This window comes from Dictyostelium purpureum (genome assembly GCF_000190715.1).
Source record: "Dictyostelium purpureum unplaced genomic scaffold DICPUscaffold_415, whole genome shotgun sequence".
In the NCBI taxonomy this organism is placed as follows: domain Eukaryota; phylum Evosea; class Eumycetozoa; order Dictyosteliales; family Dictyosteliaceae; genus Dictyostelium; species Dictyostelium purpureum.
The window spans coordinates 7,050-24,549 of record NW_003519751.1 but is presented as its reverse complement, the minus strand read 5'-3'; the positions used below and the strand labels follow the sequence as shown (position 1 = coordinate 24,549).

Here is a 17,500-nt window from a genome sequence, read left to right as displayed (position 1 = left end):
TGTTATTATTATTGTTATTATTATTATAATTATAATTATTATAGTTATTAAGATTTGGGTTAGTAAGATTTATAAATTTTCTTAAACTTATTGGTGAATGATCTAAATTGAAATTAAAATTTGTTATTGTTGTGATATTATTTGATACTGTTTTGAACCAATGCCAATTTACAAAAATTAAATTATTAATAATGTCATTTCTATGAAATTTCATTTCTTTATATATATATTTGTTGACTTTATTATATTTATAACATATTAATTTGATAATATAATTTTGTAAATATAATGATAAATTTACTTTTTTTTTACCGTCATGATCATCAAAATAAAAATGATCAAGATTATAACCCATAACATTGGGTAAAATAATTTTATTTGGGTACATGTTATTTATTATTATTATTTAATAATAATTATTATTATTATTGTGGTGTTAATAACTCTAAAAGAAATTTTTCCAAAAAATTAATATTTTATTAAAAAAAAAAAAAATTTTTAATTTTTAATTTTTTTTTTTTAATATTTTTTTTTTATAAATATTGATCAATATGGAAGCAATAATTTATTTTTAATCTTTTTTTTTTGTTTATTTTTTTACAAATAAAAAAAAATCTTTTATTCATTCCTAAATCTTTCTATTCTTTTAAAATAATAATATTTGTTTAAAAAATGGAAAAAGAAAAATTTGTTCAACATGAAGATTTAAGACATCAAGTAGAATATTCCAAATCAAATAGGTAAATAAATAAATAAATAAAAAAAAAATAAATAAAAAAAAAAAAAAAAATATTCAATGATATTAATTTATTTTTATATTTAGATCGTCATGTAAAAAGTGTAGATCAACTATAGCAATGAATGCTATTCGTATTGGTGTTGAAACTCCTTCCCGTGTTTTTGATGGCTATGATGTTAAGTGGTACCATTTATCATGTGTAGATTTTGCCAAGTCCAAAGTATTTTATATTAATCAATTAAAGCATTATGAACTATTAAGATGGGACGATCAAATTAATATTAGGGCAGTTTTAAAACAATCTGATGATAACTTAGATTCATCATTAAAAACTGTAAGTTATACTTTGGGCATAACAAACTATAATTAATTACTTTCACAAACTAACTATATTTTTTTTTTTTTAGTACTATGATGAAGTTTGGAGAGTTAAAGATATTATTGGTGAACAGTTAAAGCCAGCCATTATTAAAAAGTTATTTTTAGAAAACTATCCAAAATTAGATTCACTCTCACCAAATTACAATCTTCATTTTCTTGCAGATGGTCTAGTATTTGGTAGAAATGGTCCATGCCCCACATGTAATGGTTTAACAGTTTTATATGATGGCAAGAATTATTATTGTAGAGGTTATACTTCATCTTTTTCACGTTGTAATTGGCATGGCAGTTCAAATAAAAGATATCGTTGGGTTCTTGATAAAAGTGTGATACCATCAAGCGCAAAGTTCTTTAAAGATTTTCATTTCTCTCACATTCATCCACACGAAAACTTGGATTTGGAGAGTATTGTTCCATTGGGCAGCACTAGTAATTGGATCGATAACGAAGGTAACAATGAAGAATTAATCGACTCTGAACCATCAGCAAAAACATTTTTATTTAAAGATAACATCAAAAAGGACTCAGTTTTATTAAAAGTCGATCCAGAGTTCAGCAAAGCCAAATCAGGTGAGATTGTGGTAAAGAATGACGAAGAATATGGCGACTATGCTTTCAATATTAGCATGAGTTATACAGATTTGGTCCATAATAATAATAGCTTTTATATTTTACAACTTATTAAAGTCCGTTCAACTTATTGGGTCTATTGCAGATGGGGTCGTATTGGTACCTCCTCTGGTGGTACAATGGAACACGATCATTCGTCCTTTGCCAGTGCATCAAAAGAATTTGAAGAGCGTTTTGAAGATAAATCGGGTGTAAAATGGTCAGAGAGAGCCAACTACAAAAAGCAAAATGGTAAATACTATTTGGTAGATCTCGAAGATAATGTTAGTACTGATGATTACTATGATGGCTCATCATCCGAACCACAACCATCCTTTGATACCAAGCCATCCAAGCTTCCAGTTGCTGTACAGGAACTAGTTAAAACCCTTTTCGATAGTGACCTAATGAAGAAACAACTATCTGCACTTCAATTTGATGAAAAAAAGATGCCACTCGGCAAAATTTCACAAAATCAAGTTAAAATGGCATACAAGGCTTTAACCCAAATTCAAGATATTATTGAAACTGATGAAAAAGAAAACCCATTGAAACAAAGTCAATTAATGGAAGCCTCATCACGTTTCTATACTATTATTCCACATTCGTTCTCATCTATTGGTTCAAAGATCCCCGTTATAAATAGCACAGAGCTTTTAATTAAATCCATGCGTTTAGTTGATGCACTTAGCGAAATTGAAGTTGCCAACAACCTTAGAAAACTCTCTCAAAAAGCTTCATCTGGTAATTCAATTGATGATAACTACTCCATTCTTAACAGCAAGCTTGAAGCATTATCAAGAGAATCCTCATTATTCAAAAATGTCGAAGACTATCTTTTATCTACAACCGATCCAAACATCGAGAACCTTTCTAACTTTGAAATTCAAGATATCTTTTCAGTTGAGAGAAACGGTGAAGAGGAACAATTTAAACAATGGGAATTCAACCAACGTATGTTATTATTCCATGGATCTAGAATTACAAATTGGATTGGTATTTTATCAAATGGCTTTAGAATTGCACCCCCTGAAGCTCCAAAAACTGGTTATAGAGCTGGCAAAGGTTTATATTTTGCTGATACAATCAATGTATCATTGGGTTATTGTTACCCAACCAAAGAGTATCCAGTTGCAGTGTTATCAATTTGTGATGTTGCACTAGGTTCATCTTTACCAATTTATCAAGATACCTATATGGAAGAACCAATGTACGGTTTTAATAGCACAAAAGCAATAGGTAAAAAAGCTCCAGCACTTTTTGACTCTTTAAGAGGAAGTAACAGTTTCGAAGAAGAATCAACAATCCAAGTCGGTCCAATCATAGAATCTAGTGTTATCACATCTTTTACTCATAATGAATATGTAATTTATAACAAATCACAGTGTAGAACTAAATACTTGGTTTTATTAAAACTAAAATAATAATAATCAAAATCAAATTTTAAAATAGGTAAAAAAAAAAAAAAAATTATAAAAAAGGGATTTTTTATTAATAAAAAAAAATTAAATTTTTTTTTTTATAAAATATTTTTGTATAAAATAAATAAAAAAAAAACAAAATAAAAACAAAACAAAATAAAAGAGTGTTTATTATAATTATTTATTACAATTTTCAACGAAGTGGATATTTAATTTTTTTCTGATTACTGCCTTGCAAAAAAAGGTGAAATGAAATGATTATTATAAAATTGGTAAAAAATTATTGTTTAGTTTTAATTAATTAATTAATCAAATCTTTTATTATAATAAAAAAACAAAAATAATAATAAAAAAAAAAATTGGGGGGAAATGATCAAGTTTCACACTCTCCTAAATTATTTGAAAACTGAAATTTTTTTTTTTTTTTTTTTTTTTTCAAATAATTCAATCCATTTTTAAAAATAAATAAAAATAAAAAATTAAAAAAAAAATAAAAATCATTTTTTGGATTAAACTGAAAAAAAAAAATCTTTATAAATAGTTTAAAAAATTAATCTTTTATTTTTTTTTTTTTATTCTAAATAGTTTAGAGTTTACATTGTATTTTATTTATTTATTTAAATTGTTGTAAAATTATATATATTAAAAAGAAAAAATAATAACTAAAAAATGAAATTAAAAATTGGTATTGCTTTACAAGTTGTTGTATTAGTTGGTATTGTTATAGCGTTAATTCTTCCATGGTACGAAATCAAATTAAAAGAAAATACTTTCACCAAACAAACTGTAGTTAATTATAAATGGAAAGAGTTTAGTTGTCAAGTCGAGGGTACTGATGTAAATATCTTACAATCTTTTATTTAAAATTTTAAAATAATTATTTTAATTAATAAACATCTTTTTTTATATTATAGAAATTAACAGTTAAATATGACAGTGACGATATTATAGATAATGCAGCTATTGGTGCATGTGTTGCTAGAGCTGGTGTAAATCCATTTAAAACTGAAGAAATCTCAACAGTTTTAAACTCTTGCCTTTCATTCTTGGTTATTGCTGGTGCTCTTGCTCTTGGTACTGCTCTTTTACAAATTATTTTACTCGTCTCACCAAAATTATGTAGATCATGTGTTTGGAAATTACTTTGCATTGGTTGTGCTATCGCTGGTGTTGTTATGCTCTTTATTTCATTCTTTACATTATTGGCTCTTCCAAAGAAATTTGATGAAGATACTTCAAACCTTTCAGTCTGTAAAGAAAGATGGTGCGATAAGATTATCGGTAACGATGATGATTATAGATGGATTCCAGGTGGTGGTTGGTGGGCTGCATTAGCTGCTTGTTTCACTGCATTCTGTGCTGGTATTTTTACATTAGCTTCAAATAGATAAGGTTTTTTATAACAAAATCTTAATTCTTATTATTATTTAATCAATTTTGAATAATAAAAATATTTAAAATAATAATTTATTATTATTTATTTTAAATTTTATTAAAAACATAAATTAAATAAAATTTTATTTGTTACACAAAACAAATATTTAAAAATAAAAAATAATATGGGGAAATTTTTTTTTTTTTTTTTTTATGTTTATTTATTTTTTTTTTTTATATTTTTTTATTAACTTTAATTTAAATTGGCTTTTTTTAATCTAATGGTATTGAATCATGATTATACACTCTTTAATGGTTGTAATGGTGGTTCGTCTATAATCTCTATTGAAATTTCAAAAGTTAATTTACCATTATTTAAATATTGATAGGGAAAACCAACTGGAAGATTAGCTCTTCTAGTTGAGTCTGTATGGGTGAATCGAGTACATTTGCATTGAAGTACAATGTCATCATTCAATTTTATAGTAAACATAACATTTCTAGATGAACTAAATAACCCTAATGCTAACGAAATTGAAATTTGAGTTTTGGTTATTGTAATAAGAAATTTATTATAACCAAAAATAATTTCTGGTGATACGAATTTTTCATAAAGAGGATTAAAACTATGTTCCCATCTATTTTTATATTTATTCTCTTTAAGAATTGTTTTGGACTCTTTCTCATTTATATAATTGTAAAATCTATTATTTGCAAATGTTTGGGAATAAGTAAATTCTTCAAAATCTTTTTTGTTTTGGGTTAAGAGTGAATTTGTGTTATTATATTTTAGTTCTAACTGGTTAATTTTAATTGAATATTGGTCTAGTTTTTTTTGAAGTTCTTGATTTTCTATTGTTAGCTTAGCTACCATTTCTTGTGATGCTTTAAATTGTTGATCCCTTATATTTTGAATATAAACAGAGTGGTTAACATCATTTAAATGTTTTACTTGATCACATCTTTGAAAAATTTCAGTGCAGCCACCATCTATATATTTGCATTGGATTTGAGTTTTGGGACAATCGTTTTTAATATGGTTTTGTAAATTGCCTCTTTCGACCATAACAAAATTATTGTTACCAGGTTTACCATTTTTGCATTCTTGAGTGCATTTAACCAAATATTTTGGGCAAGTTGTATCTTGATGCTGTTTTAAAATCTCTTTTTTTCCGAAATCAACTTGACAATATGTGCAAACACCAATGGTTATACTGCATACTTCTTGATGTTTTTTAATTGAATTTTTTCTAATAATACAGTAACATTTTGATTCTTTTGGGGTATTACTTTTATTAAAAGGACACTCTATAAATTCATATGGACAGTTTTTTAAATGGCTTTCTAATTCATCAAAAGAAAATATCATTTTACAACCAAATTTTTCATCCTTTACAATCTTTCCACCAGCATTTCTATAAATATTTGGGCAACATACTTTTTTTTCTCTAAAATCCTATAAATTTATTAATATAAAGTTTTAATTTTTAAAAAATTTTAAAAAAATTAATATTTTACATACTTTTTGAAGTAATATATTTTTTGATAAAGTTTTAAAATCACATGGAGCTCTACAAGCCATACATTCTTTTTTTCTTGCTAAAGATTGGGTCCAACAACTCGTACAAAAAACATGACCCTCTTTACATTGGAATGCTTCTATTTTATTTAAATCTTTAAATAAACATTCGGCACAAATTTCACACATATACTTATCTTCTAATGAATTGAAATCAACTAAAATATCCTCTAATGTGTATTTAATTTTAGTTTTATTATTTTTATTATAGTTATTATTATTATTATTATTATTATTATTATTATTATTAATATTTTTATATTTTCTACTTAAAAGCATTATTTGATACAGGGAATTAGGTTTTTTTTTATGTGTTAGTTTTAAAAATTATACAGAAAATAAAAAAAAAATTAAAATTAAATTTTTTTTTTTTTTTGATTCTTGAGATTTATAAATTTTTTTAAAAAAATAAGATAAATTTTTTCTTTAATATATATTAAACACAATTTAATTTTTTATTTAAATAAAAATTAATAAAATTTATTTAATTAAAAACTTTTTTTAAGTATTTTAAAATACCTATAATAAAGTTGTTTTTGTATTTTAATAGATAGGGTTTTTTTCTTATTTATTTTATACTATATTTTTAAAAATAAATCTGTATTTTTTAATTTTTAAAAAAATTGTGAAAGGAATAAAAACCAAGACCCATAAAAAATTTAATAATTTTTCTAAATATTTTTTAAAAATCACACAAATCCTAAGCTTGTGAAATTAATTAGGATTTAGGGGCATCAACTAATTTTTAGTTGATGGGGGTATTCCCGAGGGAAGTTTTATGAAGTGAAGATGATTTTAATGATACATTTAAAATTTATTTATTTTTTTATTTTTTAATGTTAACTTTATCTAATCTACTTCGAGATCCTGATCTATTTGGAGATCCTGATTTTTATCCCGGAGGGTTTGTAATGGTTCTTTTATTATCTCTATTGAAATTCCAAAAGTTAGTTTACCCTTATTTAAATATTGATGGGGAAAATCAACTGGAAGATTGGCTGTTATGGTTGAACTTGAATGGGTAAATCGAATACATTTGCTTTGAAATCTAAAGTCATCATGACCACCGATTTTATACAATTTTATAGTAAACATAACATTTCTAGATGAACTAAATAACCCTAAAACTAACGAAAGTGAAATTTGATTAATTAAATTATCTATGGTAATAAAAAAATTATTAGTACCAAAAATAATTCCTGGTGATACGAAATTTTTTAAGTGAGGATTATAGGTATGTTCCCATCTATTCTTATATTTGTAGTCTTTAAGTATTGTTTTGGAGTCTTTTTCATGATTATACTTTTCTAACTTGCTAATTTTAGTTGAATATTGATCTTCAAAATTTTTTTTGATATGGATTATAAATGATTTTGTGAAATCATACTGGTCTTTAATATCTTTTTTGGTTTGGGTTAATAATGAATTTGCAGTATTATACCCAATTTGCAACTGGTGAGTTTTAGTTGTATTGTTTTCGAGATCTTTTTTGGTTTGGGTTAATAATGAATTTACAGTATTATACCCAATTTGTAACTGGTGAGTTTTAGTTGTATTGTTTTCAAGATCTTCTTTGATTTGGGTTAAGAATGAATTTGTGTTATTATATTTTAGTTCTAACTGGTTAATTTTAATTGAATATTGGTCTAGTTTTTTTTGAAGTTCTTGATTTTCTATTGTTAGCTTAGCTACCATTTCTTGTGATGCTTTAAATTGTTGATCCATAATATTTTGAATATAAACAGAGTGGTTAACATCATTTAAATGTTTTATCTGATCACATCTTTGAAAAACTTCAGTGCAGCCACCATCTATATATTTGCATTGGATTTGAGTTTTGGGACAATCATTTTTAATATGGTTTTGTAAATTGCCTCTTTCGACCATAACAAAATTATTGTTACCAGGTTTACCATTTTTGCATTCTTGAGTACATTTAACCAAATATTTTGGGCAAGTTGTATCTTGATGCTGTTTTAAAATCTCTTTTTTTCCGAAATCAACTTGACAATATGTGCAAACACCAATGGTTATAGTGCATACTTCTTGATGTTTTTTAATTAAATTTTTTCTAATTATACAGTAACATTTTGATTCCTTTGGGGTAGTACTTTTATTAAAAGGACACTCTATAAATTCATATAGACAATTTTTTAAATGACTTTCTAATTCATCAAAAGAAATTATCATTCTACAACCAAGCTTTTCATCTTTTACAATATTTCCACCAATATATCTATAAATATTTGGGCAACATACTTTTTTTTCTCTAAAATCCTATAAATTTATTAATATAAAGTTTAATTTTTAAAAAATTTTAAAAAAATTAATATTTTACATACTTTTTGAAGTAATATATTTTTTGATAAAGTTTTAAAATCACATGGAGCTCTACAAGCCATACATTCTTTTTTTCTTGCTAAAGATTGGGTCCAACAACTCGTACAAAAAACATGACCCTCTTTACATTGGAATGCTTCTATTTTATTTAAATCTTTAAATAAACATTCGGCACAAATTTCACACATATACTTGTCTTCTAATGAATTGAAATCAACTAAAATATCCTCCAGTGTGTATTTAATTTTAGTTTTATTATTTTTATTATTACTATTATTATTAATATTATTATTAATATTTTTATCTTTTTTTTTTGATGCCATTATTTGATACAAAGAATTATAATAACTATATATATGTGTTTGTTTTAAAAAAAAATTTTAAAAAATAAAAAAAAAAAAAATTAAAATAAAAAAAATTTTTTTTTACGATTCCCTGAGATTTTTATTATTTATAAAAAAAATAAAAGTTTTTATATTTTTGTTTTTGTATTTTTTAAAGTAAAGATGGTTTTTAATGATACATCAAGTCATCATCATTCATTATCAAACAACAAAGAAAATCAGATGAACTCAAAAAAAAACTAAAGAGCTAATGGATGATGCAAAGAAACAACTCTTGTGCAAAGGATTCAACGAAAATGATTATTTGTAAAGGTTGTTTAAATCTAAGATTCCCAGGATGCTTCAATGATAGAATGTTGTTTTTACTTTAGAAACTAAAAATCCCTAGAGTAAGGGGTTGAAAAGCAGATAGAGTATCTTGGTAATCTATTGGTTCATTTTGATTTGGGTATAAAATGGATGGGAAAAATTGTGGTAATAATCTACCTAATAATAAATTTGCGATTGAAAAAAAAATAATTAAAGGTATATGCAAGCAACTACAGATTTTGTTTCATTTTACTATATCATAAACACATTCAAAACAAATTTTAGAAAATAAACCAAGTTTTCCAAATAACTTAATTTTAAAAATCTTACTTTTTACTTTTTTTTAAAAAATTATCATTACCACAATTAATTATCATCAAATGATTTTAAATATTTCATTTTTTTTTAATATTTTACTTTATGAAATAACATCAATAACACTTTTTTTAGATATGTATTTTCAGTATTTAGAAATTGTTTGAAAATTAAAATTATGTGTATTTTATAATAACTATTTAAAAAAATCTTTTTTTTTTTTTTTTTCAAAATTTTTTAAAAAAAATTAAAAAAATTTATTCATTTTATTTTCTTTATTTTGGAACTATTATTTCTTTTTATTTATATAACCAAAGTAAAAACTTTGGTTAAATATTCACAATAAAAGAATGTAAACACACAAACAATAACATTTTCTTTTTTTATTGATAATATCCTTTTTTATTGGGATGAAATATCGTAATCATTCTTTGATTCACTTTAAAAAACAAGAAAATTTTTTTTTATTTATTTTTATTTATTTTTTTTCTTTGATTATAGAGATCATTAATTTTTATAAATAATTTTTTTTTTTATAATTATTTCACCCATTTGTAATATACATTTTTTTTATTTACAAATAAAAAATAATGGATAAAATTACAAAAAAAACATTAAAAAAATTTATTCAAGATCAAAATCTCTCACAAAATGCACCTTATTCAATTTCATCAGAGTCTTACAAGTTCCTTAATGATTTTGGCAATAATTATATAGATACTATAATTAAACTTTCAATTGCAATTGGTATAAAAAGAAATGAAGATGTTTTGGGATCAAATGAAAGAATTAAAGTAAAAATAGGCGATTTATTAACATCATTACCCATTTTATTCACTACTGGGACATTTCTTAATAGTTTAGCATGTACAGTTTCAAATGAAGAAGAAAAGAGTAAAACCAATTTCCCAAAACCATGGGTTAAATCTAAAATCAAGGATCTTGGTATATGTGACAAGTTTAAATTTGAGAAGGGGTACATCAGTTCATTGTCATCATCATTAACTTTGATTATTTATCAAATTATTTCAGATTCTTTTATTCCAGAAATAATTGTATGTATAATATAATTATTAATTTAAAAAAATGAATAATACTAATTTTTTTTTAAATTAGTGCATTGAGTTTATTACAATTCGATATAGACTTAAAGAGGAAATGTTGGATTTAAATCTTATTTTTAATAAAGATTTTATTTATAAACCTGAAGAGAATAAAAAGAAAGAACAATTTGCAGACACTAAAGCTCAAATATGCCAATTATTTGGTATTAAAGATTTTTTACAAAATAGAATAACAATTTTAAATTATTTAATAGATTATTATAATAGAAATACCAATGGTAACTACAGCAACAATAATATTAGTGATAATAGTGGTATACTAAAATTAAAAGACATTACTGTTAATCATCAAGAAAAGAAAGAAAAAGAGGAACAGCATGAGGACCATGAAGAGGAAATGGAAGAAAACGAATTAATGCTATATGAAGAGAACTTAAAAAAATATGTTAATAAGGTAAATGGTAAGGTACATTCTAACATATTGAAACGATACCTCTATTCCAACCAAGTAGAATCTAAATCACAAAAAAAGAAGAAACAAAGAGTAGGGTCAATAAAAGCATATGAAGGAAACACAATAATTTCAAAAACTGTTCAAATTGAAAGTGATGAAACTGACAACTCTGAATATTCAAGTATTTCTTCAGATGAATCATACATTCATGCAGATTTTAATGCTACAACAAGAAATGAAGAACCAGGGTCACCAGACCATGATTCATTAACTTACAAAGAAAGACTAAAGAAATATGGTTCAGGTTATGAAGAGTGGAGGGGATATGCTGTATTATTCTATAGAGATTTGATTGATACCGATTCAGGCCATGAGATCATGGGCGGTTCAAGATGGTTATGGGAAAATCGTGAAGATTTTGGCTGGTCTGAAAAAGATTATAATTACTATAATGATTGAAGTAAAAAAAATAAAAAATTAATTTGTATTTTTTTTAATCAAATTTTCCTTTTAATTTTTTTTTAATTTTTTTTTTAATTTTTTTTTTAGAAATGTTTTAAATTAATGAATGTTTCCCCTTTTTTTTTATGAAGATGATTTTTAATGATATATTAAGTTATCAGTATTTTTTATTGTGTTTTATTTGTTTTTTTGTATTTAAATAATTTATTAATTTAATTCTAAAATGTATTGAATACCCATTAGAAAACAATTGGGTTGTAAACCAAACAAATAAAAATATCGAAATTAGTTCAGAACTAATTTGCTTTTGGAAAACTTTAAAAGGATCTGATTGTCAAGTAGTATATTAGAACCAGGATACATCAAAGTATCTATTCCCAACTATAGATCAAAGTCCACATTATAATAACAGATGATATCGTAAGTATCGTCAAATACAATCGATTTTAACATCAAATCAACTGAATCAACAATATCATTATTTGATAATCAGTGATAGTAAAGTTCTCTATGGTAGATTTATAAATAGGGCAATTTCAGATTAACTCCCAACAATTTTCACAACTTCACTAATATCAAAAACCAACGAATCAATGACCATCGGGATCGATATACCACATTGCAATCAATGTCTTATCGATCCAGACTTTTCAGTTCTAGTATCACCAGACTTCAAATCAAATTGTGAAAGCTCTTCAAAAAAATCACATTATACCAGTTGCTGTATTAGTAAGTGTTGTTGGTGGAGCATTAGCTGTATATAAATGAAGAATAGAACTTAAATTTAACTTAAAAAAAGAAATTGGATTAAGTAAACTTAATAAATAAAATAAATATTATTTAAAGACAATATCATTATTTTTAAAAGAGTTCTAAAATTTCAGATAAAATAAAAAATGGGTATTATAATTAAATTAAATAAAAATAAATGATATAGTTAATAAAAATAAAATTTAAAATTGTAATTGGAGTTGGAGTTGGGGTTTGGAGTTGGTCTTTGTTTTAGTCTTGGTTTTGGTTGTGGACTTGGGATCAATTGAGGATTTGGTGTTGGTGTTGGAGTTTGATTTGGTAATGGAGTTGGAGTTGGAGTTGTAGTTGGAATTGAAGTTGGAGTTGGAGTTGGAGTTGGAGTTGGAGTTGGAGTTGGAGTTGGAGTTGGAGTTGGAGTTGGAGTTGGAGTTGGAGTTGGAGTTGGAGTTGGAGTTGGAGTTGGAGTTGGAGTTGGAGTTGGAGTTGAAGTTGGAGTTGGAATTGGAATTGGTATATACATTTAAAAGTGGAGTAGGAATTGGTATATATATTTAAAAGTGTAAATTTAAATTTACCTAGAGTTTTTAAAGAAATAATAAAATCTAATAATAGATTATTAAAGTTTTTCCATACATTTTATATAAAATATATCTCTTACAATTATATATTTATTTTGTTTTTTTAGAAGCATTATCTGCATTTAATTATGTGATTAATTAATAATAACGAGTTTATAATCATTTTTAATCATATTATAATTATATTTTATTAAATTAAAATTTAAAAATAAAAAATTAATAAAGATTTATATGTTTATTAAAAAAATAGTAGTCTCATTTACATTATGAAGTTCAAATAATTATATTATATTAAAATTTTAAATTTTTTTTAAAAAAAAAAACATTAATCCCACAACGCAATGGTTTATAGTGTGGGGTGTGTGGTACAAATTCCTTCATATCTAAAAAATAATTTTTAAAATAAAAAATTTTTAAATTTAAAAAAAAAAAATTTTTTTTTATTTTTATTTTTAATTCACCCACATTGACCTTCTTTTAACATTATTCATGTAAGTAGTATTAATAAACAAAAAAATAAAAATTTATTACAAATATTAATAACTTTTAAAAAAAAAAAAATTTGTAATTACAGATATACAAAATAATTTATATTCAAAAATGGAACAAAGAAATAAAAAGATAAGAACCATCCCAACTGTTGATACTAGAACAATAGATGAAATAATCAACAAAAAGCTTGCCAATGATTATGAAAAGGAAATTGAAGAAACCAAAGAAGAAATTATTGATAAGGAAATAAAAATTCAAAATATCAATACTGGAAATAAAAGACCATATTATTATGAAGAACAAATGGAAATTTCTAAATTAGAAAATGAAATTAAGGATTCAAAAGAAGAAATAATTGAAAAGTTATATTTATTAAAAGAAAAAGATAGTGCCAGAGAAATCCATGCCATATCACTAAGAAAAATGCAAAAAGAGATTGAAGAATCCGAACAATCCCTTGAAAACGCTCATGAGGATTATGAAATCGAAGAAACTACTCTCGAAATTGAAAAATCCAATTGTAAAGAAATAAGAAAAGAACATGAAAAGCAATTAGAAATTCTTGAACATGATATAGATGTTATAAACTTTCAACTCGAAATCATGGCCAAAAAAAATGAAGAAAAGGAAAAAGAATTAGAGGAAATAAGTAAAAAAAATGAATTCAGATATTTTAAGAAGCAAGCTATAGAATCACTTTTGTACCAATCTGAAGAAGAAATCGAGAGATTAGAAATGGTTCTAGGTCAAATGGTTTATACAAGATTAAATAAAATGAATATTGATAACTAGATCATATTCATAAACTTTTTATAGATAAATTTAATTTAATAAAAAACACTGTATATTGTAAAAAAAATTTTATTTTTTTATATTTTTTTTTTTTATTCATTTTTAAAAATTTATTTTACAACATAATTAATAATTAAATATATTGGGTATTTATCTTTTTGTTGGTAACATTTTATAAAAAAATTATTTTTTATAAAAATGAAAAAAAAAAAAATATTTTAAATTAAAAAGGAAATTTCTAAAATTATATAAACATTAAACAATATATACACACACACTATTTACCTGAATATATACCTTTAAATTTTGATTTTTTATTAATAAATTTTAGCAAAAATAGAAAAAAGGTAAAAAATTTAAAAAAAAATAAAATATTTTTACAAAATAAAATCATTTTAATTTATAAAAATTTAAATAAAGTTTTTGGTATAATTACAACCATATTTTGAACCAACAAAACAATAATGATAATAAAATAATAAACATATTAGAAAAAACTATAGATCATTTTGTTTATATGATCAAATTTAGCATAATATAAAAATGATAATTAAAAATGGATATGAAGAGGTTGAAAAATGAATTAACTAATGATATTGTTTTTTTAAAAATAGGTGAATTGGAACAATAATGGGGGTTTTTTAAAAATGTAGTGGTATATGTTTATTTTTAAATATTATTTAAAATTACCATTACATATTTTTGATTATTTATAAATTCAGTATTTAACTATTGTTATTTTATATACCAAATAGAGTTATTGGTTTATTGTAAAAAAAATAATTTATTATAAAAAAAAATTAAAAAAAATTAATTTTAAAATTTTATAATTAATTTTTATTTTTATTTTCCCCTCTTTTTATTCATATTTTTTATTACACTTTTTTTTCACTCTATTATTTATATCAACGTATATATTTATTCAGTATTTAAATGATTAATAAATTTAATATATATAGTTATATCATAAGGCTATAGAAAATAGTAATAAGATTTCGAGTAAATTATGGAAATTGTTTTCAGATAAAACCGATCATTTAACTCAAAAAAATATTGAATATTAAAAAATGATGGAATAGGTGTGTATTTATTTTAAATTTTTTGTATTAAAATTTAATATTAAAATTTTTTTTTTTTATGAATTATTACACTAGAAAGTAATACAAGAAAATTAATTTGGACAAGGTCAGAAAATTTTCAGAGACTAATGGTACATGCTTAAGTGATCTTATATTAATCAGTGAAGAATTTAATGAATCAAATTTATCAAATATATACACGTTCCAAGTTGACCCAGAAAAGATTTCAAGTTCATTTATTAATAATTTAAAATAGGACTAATTATTGAATATAGATTATAGTTACCATTAAATATATGAATCACTATAATTATATTTTATTAATTATTATAATAAAATAACATTTTTAATTGGTTTAGGAAAGGGGTAAATTTGATAACATTGTGTGTTTTTTATTAATAAAAATGTGGGAAACATATTAATATTACCTTGATTGTATTTATTATCGAGTTATTATAACTATTTTTGATTATTTTAAATTCAAAGCTTTAAATATATAATTATTTTATACTTTAATATAATATTAATTAAAAAAAAATAAAATTTTTTTAATAAAAAAAAATTTAATTTTAAATTTTATTTTAAATATTTTTTTTTATACCTTTTTTTATAAAATTTTTTATAAATATATACACTACATATTTTTATAATTTTATTTTATATATCTTATATTACAATCATCTTTTTTATATATCATACACATTTTTATTTTATTACATTTTTTATAAATACACAATATCACAATATCTTATATTACAATCATCTTTTTTATATATCATACATTTTTATTTTATTACATTTTTTACAAATACACAATATCACAATTTTTTCAATATAATTTTTCAAAAATGAAATTAACTCCACAAAAAATAGTGGATTTATTAAAGGATATGATTATCCAAACATTTTACGCAAGAGGAGAAAATAAATCATTTTTTAATGAAGGTGTTACAACAGCCGAAAAAATGATAAAGAAATTTAAGTTAACCCAATTAATCCAACCAACTACTTTGGTTGTTAATTATTTTACAGTTCATCAACAACAAGAAGATGAACAAGAACAATTAGTTATTCAAAATGATCAACAGCAAGAAGTTGATCAACAACATTTAGAACAAAATGAAGAACAACAAAAACAAGTTAATCAACAACATTTAGAAAAAAATGAAGATCAACAACAAGAATTTGATGAAAAAAATTTAGAAAATAATGAAGAGGAGCAATTACACCTCTCATTAACTCTTGAGCATCATCCTATAGATAGTGATGAAGAATTTAACTACAAATATAGGTGTTATCAGGATCCAAATTCCCCACCAGCAACCCCAAAATCACCATCTCAAAAACAAGAGCCAGATGAGATTAGTCAACAACAAATTGAAGAAAATGAAAAAGAAGAGAGTCAAATTGGGGAGATGACCTTATCGCAACAAATTGAAGCAAATAATTTTCAAGAGTTTTTAAAAAATCATAAAGAACCTGAACCAATAGTACTCGGTTTAACTCTTGAACATCATCCTATAGATAGTGATGAAGAATTTAACTACAAGTATAAGTGTTATCAGGATCCAGATTCACCAGGAAACCAACAACAAGAAGAAAATCAAGCTGAAGAAAGCAATCAAGAAAATTCCCACCCACTTTTAAATCAAGATCAAATGGATCAATATGCATCATCTGATAATGATGATGAAAATCAAAATCAAAATTTACGTCTTTCTTTAACACTTGAGCATCACCCTATCGATAGCGATGATGATTACGATTACAACTGGAAGTGTTATCAAGATCCAAACTCCCCATCATCAACCCCAAAATCACCAGCTCAAGATCAAGAAGAGCAAGAAGAAAATGATCAAAATCAAGTTGATAGTCCAGAACAAGAAAAACAGGTAGAAGAATTAACATTATCGCAACAAATTGAAGAAAAGAATTTTCAAGAATTTTTAAAAAATCATCAAGAACCTGAACCAATAGTCCTCGGTTTAACTCTTGAACAACACTCCATCGATAGTGAGGAAGAATTTAATTATAATTATATAAGTTATCAAATACCAAATATTTCACCAATAGCATCATCCCCAGTAATCAATCAACAAGAAAACTATATAGCTGAAGAAACCGACCAAAATGAAATTCAAGAAAATCATGATCAACAAAATGAAGCAGAGCATTTGACAAAACAAACAAATCAAAAAGTCGAAGAAGATCAACAACTCTAATAAGAAATCAAGTCTAGGAACCCTCATGAAGCAATAATTAACACTCATCAATATCAATTTCAAATAATCTACAACCAATAACCACTATACAACAATAATAAATAATTAATCAAAATCAATAATATTATAAAACTAATAATAAAAATAATAAACAATAAACAATAATAAAAAAAATAATAATAATAATAATAAT

At 23.6% G+C, this 17,500-nt stretch overlaps 9 protein-coding genes across 9 annotated transcripts in view; 5 read left to right on the top strand and 4 right to left on the bottom strand.

Annotated features, from left to right (window-relative positions):
* DICPUDRAFT_158156 (uncharacterized protein) overlaps positions 1-214 on the bottom strand; it is a gene marked incomplete at both ends in the record, with an annotated part of 1,413 nt that extends 1,199 nt beyond the window's left edge. The window contains one exon of the mRNA XM_003293279.1: positions 1-214. This exon is cut by the window's left edge and continues 1,199 nt beyond it. Coding sequence (XP_003293327.1) covers positions 1-214 — 214 coding nt within the window.
* A 458-nt stretch (positions 215-672) lies between these two features.
* Positions 673-3,153, top strand: DICPUDRAFT_41865 (uncharacterized protein; the record flags this gene model as incomplete). The annotated part of the gene is made up of 3 exons (XM_003293286.1): positions 673-740; positions 824-1,073; positions 1,147-3,153. The coding sequence occupies 3 exons, from the start codon at positions 673-675 to the stop codon at positions 3,151-3,153; spliced, it is 2,325 nt and encodes a 774-aa protein (XP_003293334.1).
* A 666-nt stretch (positions 3,154-3,819) lies between these two features.
* DICPUDRAFT_158154 (uncharacterized protein) lies at positions 3,820-4,541 on the top strand (the record flags this gene model as incomplete). The annotated part of the gene is made up of 2 exons (XM_003293285.1): positions 3,820-3,987; positions 4,065-4,541. 2 exons carry the CDS (start codon positions 3,820-3,822, stop codon positions 4,539-4,541), a joined length of 645 nt encoding a protein of 214 aa, XP_003293333.1.
* A 281-nt stretch (positions 4,542-4,822) lies between these two features.
* On the bottom strand, positions 4,823-6,382 carry DICPUDRAFT_158153 (uncharacterized protein; the record flags this gene model as incomplete). Its single annotated transcript, XM_003293278.1, has 2 exons — positions 4,823-5,980; positions 6,047-6,382. The coding sequence occupies 2 exons, from the start codon at positions 6,380-6,382 to the stop codon at positions 4,823-4,825; spliced, it is 1,494 nt and encodes a 497-aa protein (XP_003293326.1).
* Positions 6,383-8,023: 1,641 nt separating this feature from the next.
* On the bottom strand, positions 8,024-8,766 carry DICPUDRAFT_41864 (uncharacterized protein; the record flags this gene model as incomplete). The annotated part of the gene is made up of 2 exons (XM_003293277.1): positions 8,024-8,305; positions 8,446-8,766. Coding segments are annotated over 2 exons (603 nt in total), but the record flags the coding sequence as incomplete, so codon positions are not given.
* A 1,235-nt stretch (positions 8,767-10,001) lies between these two features.
* Positions 10,002-11,388, top strand: DICPUDRAFT_83893 (uncharacterized protein; the record flags this gene model as incomplete). Its single annotated transcript, XM_003293284.1, has 2 exons — positions 10,002-10,466; positions 10,528-11,388. 2 exons carry the CDS (start codon positions 10,002-10,004, stop codon positions 11,386-11,388), a joined length of 1,326 nt encoding a protein of 441 aa, XP_003293332.1.
* Positions 11,389-12,328: 940 nt separating this feature from the next.
* On the bottom strand, positions 12,329-12,664 carry DICPUDRAFT_158149 (uncharacterized protein; the record flags this gene model as incomplete). Its single annotated transcript, XM_003293276.1, has 1 exon — positions 12,329-12,664. One exon carries the CDS (start codon positions 12,662-12,664, stop codon positions 12,329-12,331), a length of 336 nt encoding a protein of 111 aa, XP_003293324.1.
* A 658-nt stretch (positions 12,665-13,322) lies between these two features.
* Positions 13,323-14,006, top strand: DICPUDRAFT_83891 (uncharacterized protein; the record flags this gene model as incomplete). Its single annotated transcript, XM_003293283.1, has 1 exon — positions 13,323-14,006. The coding sequence occupies one exon, from the start codon at positions 13,323-13,325 to the stop codon at positions 14,004-14,006; it is 684 nt and encodes a 227-aa protein (XP_003293331.1).
* Positions 14,007-15,933: 1,927 nt separating this feature from the next.
* DICPUDRAFT_83890 (uncharacterized protein) lies at positions 15,934-17,307 on the top strand (the record flags this gene model as incomplete). The annotated part of the gene is made up of 1 exon (XM_003293282.1): positions 15,934-17,307. One exon carries the CDS (start codon positions 15,934-15,936, stop codon positions 17,305-17,307), a length of 1,374 nt encoding a protein of 457 aa, XP_003293330.1.
* Positions 17,308-17,500: the final 193 nt, after the last annotated feature.